Here is a 6,971-nt window from a genome sequence, read left to right as displayed (position 1 = left end):
GTGTGTGTGCGCGCGTGTGTGTGTGTGTGTGTGTGAAGGGCTTGCGCTCGCTGATGGGCAGTGTCGGCTGCGTGTTGACGCCCTCCCTGCTCCTGGCTATAGGCCTCTCATTTGCACATTCAGTGTTGAAGGCTGTTTCCTGCGAGTGAGAGAAACTCCTTTAAATGTCCTCGGGGTTACCCTCATTTAAATTGCTGCCACTGTCTCCGAGGTTTTTTTGGAACCGCATCCAGCGAAACTTGTGTCCGTGCCAACCGAGCTTCGGCCAGACAACAGGAAAAGACCCATCGGCAGGGCACACATACATTTAGCCCACAACCACTCTTTTCCTCATTCTTGTCCTTCTCAATTTTTTTTTTCACTCTTTCGACCTCTTTGTTCGGATTTAACAAGGTCGCAGCACAATTCCGCGTACTGCAGTTAGTGCACTTTAAAATGCAGCATTTGCACATGGTAGCACTTCTTACCGCAATTTAAACGCTCGAGGTCTATTTTCAAAACCATTAAGTCTCGAGTTCTGACCACACCACCACAAGTGGTAGTAACTAAACCTGCCACACCACTGCTGGCAGGTAATGAGCTTTGCAGACAAACACAAACTCGTGCAAATGTCAATCGCGGGAAAAGGCGATTTCAAGCAAGCATTAGTCCATCTGTTCGTGGAAAGTGAATAAAATAAACTACGCTTGGCACAAACAGAGGCTGGGGGGGAAAGTGTAAAGAAAAAGAGAGAAACGAATAACAGCCTCGGCCTTAATGACCCTAAACGTTGCGTGAAGGTGCTTCGGTTGGCCGATCGAGTCACTGGCACAGGCGCAGCTGTCTCGGAGAGATAGGTCTTGGACAGAGCCCTCCTTTTAAGAGCGGAGCCACCAGTTGCTTCCTATAAGTGGAATAGCAGTTTGCCTGGGCTCGCACACAATGGCGGGCTTCTACTTGTGCATTATTCCCCAGCTAAGTAGTCATGAGAAGGCTCTAAGTCCTTGCTCTTTGTAATGAGATCTGTATCACTGGGAAATGTGATCAGAGCCGGGTGGATGAGGAGGGGAGGGGAGCGGAGGGGGAGAGGGAGAGGGAGAGGGGGAATGCTGGTTGCCCAGCCTGGTAGGAGGGAGGGAGGGAGGGGGTGAGAGAGGGTGCTGGGGGGCGAAGGACTGGGGCGGCACAAAAACAGTTCCGTGACACCCCCGGCTTTCGAGCGCTGAGCCCCCCAGTTTTTCCGAGAGAGGGTTTTTAATCATTGGACGAGGGCCAGTTCATCGCAACACTGTCACTTGTGATCACGGGAACATTATGGGTGATGTCAGGGCTCTCCGTCTCCCTGTGACTTTAATATGTTAACTACAGGCCACTCAGTAACTCGTGATTTATTACACCCGACACACAAACCCAAACTGGAGGATAGAGGGAGAGAGAGAGAGAGAGAGAGAGAGAGAGAGAGAAAGCGACGGAAGAGAGGCAAGGAGAGAGAGAAAAGGGAGAAAACACTAGGGGAGAATGGAGAGATTAAACGAGAGAGAAAGACTGAGGACGAATGAAGAGATAAAGATAGAATCAAAAACAGAGACAGAAGAAAGAGAGGATGAAAGAAGAGAAAGAAGGAAAGAATGACTTGGGGTGAAATAGAGAAAAAAAACACACAGGGAGAGAGCAGACAGAACCAGAAACCGAGAGGAAAAAGACAGAGAAAGATAGAAAAAGTGTGAGAGGGAGAGAGAGTGAGAGATTCCGAGTATAATGGGATGTCTTTAATGCAGAGGAAATATTGACTCTCTCCAAACACCATAGCCATTCCAAACGCTGGAATCAAACTCTGGGATCTGCGAGCGAGCACTCCAGGTCTGTTTTTATTTCTGTTTGCGCCTGATGTTTACAAGCAAGCCTAGATAAATAGGGGGGAGCTCAGGACTCCTTAGGCATGCAGGAGATGTGACAAGTGTCCCTTAAGGAGGCCTCAACCCGGCCATTTGAGCACAGCTTGTCTTCTGTTTTTTTTTCCTCTTTTCAGTTCTTTTTTTTCTTCCTCTCTCTTTCCCTTGCCTTGCCTTGCCTTGCCTTGCTGTTCTCGTCAACAGAAATAAACAGTAACTGGTTCATGTGGTTTTGGCGTTCTGGAGAAGGGAGCGAGCTTTTCGGCCCGGCCACATGTTTAACACGTTAAACTCTCCGGCTCGGGGAGTCTATACGAGCTCCTCGCTGCCCGGCGTTACGTTTAACGAGAGCGCATCAATACAAGTCCGACGGTTAGCGGAGGCACGCTTCCACCATTCCTTCATTTCTCTTCGCCCAATTAATCAAAAGAGGCAACCGATCAATCTCACATTACTGACCACTATTTACCATTTATATTGATGGAGCAACAGGTCCGACTTACAGGCCACCGTACCCTTTGCTGTAAAGATGTAATGGGTTATTGATTTCTTAAAAGCTATATATGAAATAAGACCAAAACAAATGTCTGTGGCAAACTATGCAACACAGACGTACTAATTCCTCATCTTTCCTTGTGAGTGCATTGTTATCCCCCAATGCTGTTCTTATCTTTGAAATCCCATGCACTTAAATTACCCCGTCCATGTTTCAAGGGTGTGGGGGTTAAAATTAATTGAGTCAGCCTCTGCTGTGGGGAATAGCATGGAGGTTGGTGATCTCTGTGAATAAAAATCCATACAGACAAACTGCAAACTCTGAGTGGCCCAGCAGGCCATAGCTCGGATCCACAGCACTATAATTCATGGTCTATTTGGGAGCGCTGTGCAAAAAAAATTGTATTGTTATTGTTCTCTGGTAAGAAAGAGGACGGCAGGATTAATTTATTATGTCCTGCCTGCAGCAGGACTACCCAAAGTGGAGAACAGCATCTAGCTGTAAATCTAGCCAGGACACTGGACACTTTTTTCCCCCCTCCTTGTGTTATCTGTAGATACTGACCAATGTGAGAAACCTGAAGAATGTTCAACTAACAGAAACACAGTCAGAAGAGATGGGGCTTTAAAAAAAGAAGCCACTGAATTCTTCATGGGACCCGTGCGCATTCGGTGGCAAGTCCATGTCAGAAAAGTTGCGTTCGCGGCTGCGCTGGCTTGATTTATTTCGAAAAAGGCCTCGTCGTAGCATGGCTGGATACGTTTCATCCATTTTTAATGAGAAGCTGAGTCGTAATGGAATGCATGCACTTATTGGCTCAAAGGAGCATAACTGAAAAGGGAAATGGATATTAATTGATTTATGTTGTCACTGAAAAGCAGTCTCTTGTCGAGGAGGTTAAATCTGCAAGTGGAAAAGACATCTCTCAGAACCCTCTGTCGCATTTAAAAAAAAACCTAGAGAGACACCTGGAATTAATGTCATTTAAATAAAAAAGGAATGGCTCAACTTTTAAAACAGCAGCTGCCAACTTCTGGCCATAGCAGTCTCTATGAAACGCTTGTTATTCTTAAAAAAAAAAGAGAAAATACTTTAAACTTAAACCACTCTCTTTCTCCAGATTTCCGAAGGCATATGGTATTTCAAGGTAATTACAGTTGAACGGCAGCGGAATTTTTATATCAAAAATTGCAACTTCAAAGGCAGCATTCTGAGGGAGAAATAGATTCCTTTTTTAAATGTCTCCAATGCACATTGAGTTAGTTACCGTCCACACTTTGATATGATTGGTCTGGACAATTTAGATGCAAGGCTCTAAACAAACACAGTGGGTCCATGCTGCCTCGCTGTCGAAAGGAATCTGCGGCTCAATGCATTCATCCCTAATAAAGCCCAAAACCTATAGACATTCCAAAGCAGAACCGGAGAAGCCAGAGTCACCCCCTTGAACATTCGGAATGATTTCTCCACAAACCCATTCGCGTTGTTACTGATGGAGTTTGCCAGCAGCCGTCCCCATTTTGCCGTATGCCAACATATGACTTGAATAGAACACCCCTTCAAACCAGGAGAGACCAGGGCATGGGCCGCCCAACAGAGTTAACACGCATGGCTTGGTTGGAAAGAGTTTACTTCGACAGAGGGTGCTACGACTGGGGCCAAGAAGTTGACAAGCGAGCCATATCTGTAAATAAATGAGATCAGCAGAATTTCTGCAATTGCACCAAAACTTAATCATCCATTGCCACACAGCTGTGTCATAACATTGCAAAAGCAAATAAATAATAAATACATGAACATACACACGCATATAAAGTAAAGTAGAACAGGACTAAACTTTCCACTGGTCTGGGCAAATATTATTTTTTATGGCTCAGATATCCAAATTACATAAGAGGGGAAAAGTTAAATCAACAGTAAAGTTTACATTTCGTGTGGCAGAAGTTTAGGCAGCCATTTTTCACCTACTGGGTGCAATTTAAGTTCCGATTTGTGTACACTTGCAAACAGCTCTTAGACATTTTCGTGGTGGAAAAACATGTCAACTGACATGACAACAATTACCATAATTAAGTAGCTTAATGTGGCATTTATAATTTGATAATTACTTTGATGTTTGGATGGCGCCTGTTAGCGCTACTGTTCTGTATTCAGCCTCGAGACTTTTTTCTTTCCAGACTTGGGCCAGCCTGCAAATCTGCCCGGCCTCGTCGCATTTATGAGAATGACGGCGAGAGTATGCCAAAGGAAGTCGCACGTCGTTAGAATGACAATAGGAACAGAAAGTCACATAAATTTACCCGGGGCCGCCACGCGATTAATAATGAAACGAAATGCCGGGCTTGCTTTTGATAGAAACGAGCTGATGAGATGTATAATTCTGTGAGCCAATTTTCCACCTACGCCGAAATAGATTAGAGAATGTGTCTATTAAATGGACGCAATTCATTACTGTTCCATATTTCTGTGAGAATTAATGCGGCCGACCTCTGACCTTCAGATGAGTGGTAGTCTACAGATTAGCCTACATTGCCATTTACGAGAGCGCGTTGCACATTGTATTTCCTGTGTAATGAAATAGCGCATGGGCTGTTAAATGGGTGATTGTGTGGGCCTGTGTATTATTAAACAGAGTGAATAACCCTGGGACTGGGCCTTGCGTAATTTTGTCCATTAATTTCAGAATGCAGACTACTGAATCTGTCCTGTGCGTCTGATAATACATTTTTCCCAGGCCAAACCTGCACCTTGACACACTTGGCATCATTGTGAGTGACATTTTCTGGCATCATACAAGGGAACGTTTTTCTTGCATTGCTATTTCGGCAAAATGTCAAACTGAACACAAAAGACATAAGACATGCGCTGTGAAATGGCTATTGTGCGTGCCGTTGGCATGCTCGAGACACATTTTGCATTTAGATGACACGTTATCAGTCTACGAGCCAACTGGCAAGAATGTTTAAACTTTTGTGGACACGATACTGACCAGCGAGAAGAATGCCATACTTACTTGGAATTCTGTGTGCTCCAAATGATTGTTTCCAAGGATTTGGCTAATGGCAGCATGAACCTGCATATGACAATACAAATCCAAAGGTAATATTTCCAACATCCGACTCCAGCCATTCTCATCATTTCGCGGTACAGTTCTTCAAAGAGGCTGGATGGCTGCTTGGTAATTCAACGTTTTGGCTCGTGGGTTCTGTGGCTTTTCAATCGGGAGCATGTGCGACCGATATCGGATACATAATCTTTTGTCCAGTTACATGCACACTTTTTTTCGGAAAGGTTGTCCTTGGCTGAACCGCAAAAACGGTAGATTTGACGTATGCGAAGTGTAGCTCGCTGTGGTGTGGAGACGAGACGAGAGGTTATACTACACAGTCTTGGGTTGGACGTACTGTAGGCTTCTTTATTCCCGTGAACCTGTAGCTTCAAACCGAATTCATTTAGCCAAGTTCTGTCAATTGTCTGTCTCGGCTGGTCAGTGTGAAGAGCGTGCGCTTAGGGAACAGGTATTGCAGGTCTCGGATTAACAAACTCAAATGTCTTTGAAGACAACGTGTCCAGTTCGCCTAAAATAAATCCGTTCACTTTACCTGTCGCTGCATATCGCCAGTGTTGACAGACATAGCCATCCACGCAACTCCACCAGATTCATTTTACGCATTGTAAAATGAATGCAAGTGCAAAATCAATGTAGAATACGGTCATTCTACGCAGACGACAATCAACCTTATCTTGTCTGGCTTCCTTGTGGTAAAATCCAACTGGGTAAGCTTTCAAAAATAGTTATTCTCCGCGGTCAGCTCCGTCTCACCATGTGTCCGGTGCAAATGGTGTATTCCCAGGGAGCGAGCGATGACCACAGGTTTGGTCTCAGATGTTGATGGGTTTGTCTGCAACTTCCATTAGCCGGTGCAGGAGGTGCGGAGGAGGAGGAGGAGGAGGGAAAAAGTACTCGCGATTCAGCTTGAGCTAGGCTATGTGCTGGTTCCTCTGCCCTTGCTCTGCCAGCGATCCCAGAGCGAGAGCATTAACTGGGATCTCACAGAGATTGCGCCACTCCTCGCAAAGGACTGCTACTGTAATCTGATGCTCAGTCGAGCAGGGGACAAGCCTACATATCAGCCTACGACCAATCATCAGCCGCTAGGTGACTTGGATTCGCACAGGATACTTCAGTATAGATCTGATGCACACGTACGCCTTAGATGCTCTCTATTTGAGTTCACGTTGTGCCCGCCTCTGTTAAAACAGAAATAATAATTATTTACATTTCCTCATATGTAACCTAATTGATTAGATATAGGCTACATGCAATGTTTTGTCATGTTATATTTATGCTATTTGAGCATCTCTTTTCATATTCTATGAGTATAGGCTACTGAAATATACTGACAACGACATTGTTATAAGTGGAATGACACACACAATGACCACCCTAAATGGGTATTAAAGCTCTTTCCCTCTTTACACTTTTGTGCATGTCGCCCCCTACTGGACCATCGGTTCGTAGCCTACGTGACCAACAGAGAGGTGTGAGGTGGTAAAAGTGAGAGTTTCCATTTAAAGTTCAAATGGAAGGAAATGATCAGTTC

At 44.9% G+C, this 6,971-nt stretch overlaps 1 protein-coding gene across 1 annotated transcript in view; it reads right to left on the bottom strand.

Annotated features, from left to right (window-relative positions):
• LOC134069285 (ephrin-B1-like) overlaps positions 1 to 6,448 on the bottom strand; it is a 64,131-nt gene extending 57,683 nt beyond the window's left edge. Inside the window, exon 1 of the mRNA XM_062525222.1 lies at positions 5,381 to 6,448. Coding sequence (XP_062381206.1) covers positions 5,381 to 5,505 — 125 coding nt within the window. The 5' untranslated portion in view covers positions 5,506 to 6,448. The remainder of the gene's footprint in view (positions 1 to 5,380) is intronic.
• Positions 6,449 to 6,971: the final 523 nt, after the last annotated feature.

This window comes from Sardina pilchardus, chromosome 21, assembly GCF_963854185.1.
Source record: "Sardina pilchardus chromosome 21, fSarPil1.1, whole genome shotgun sequence".
Classification (NCBI taxonomy): domain Eukaryota; kingdom Metazoa; phylum Chordata; class Actinopteri; order Clupeiformes; family Clupeidae; genus Sardina; species Sardina pilchardus.
The sequence above is the reverse complement of the archived record's forward strand: the minus strand, read 5'-3'. Positions and strand labels throughout refer to the sequence as shown.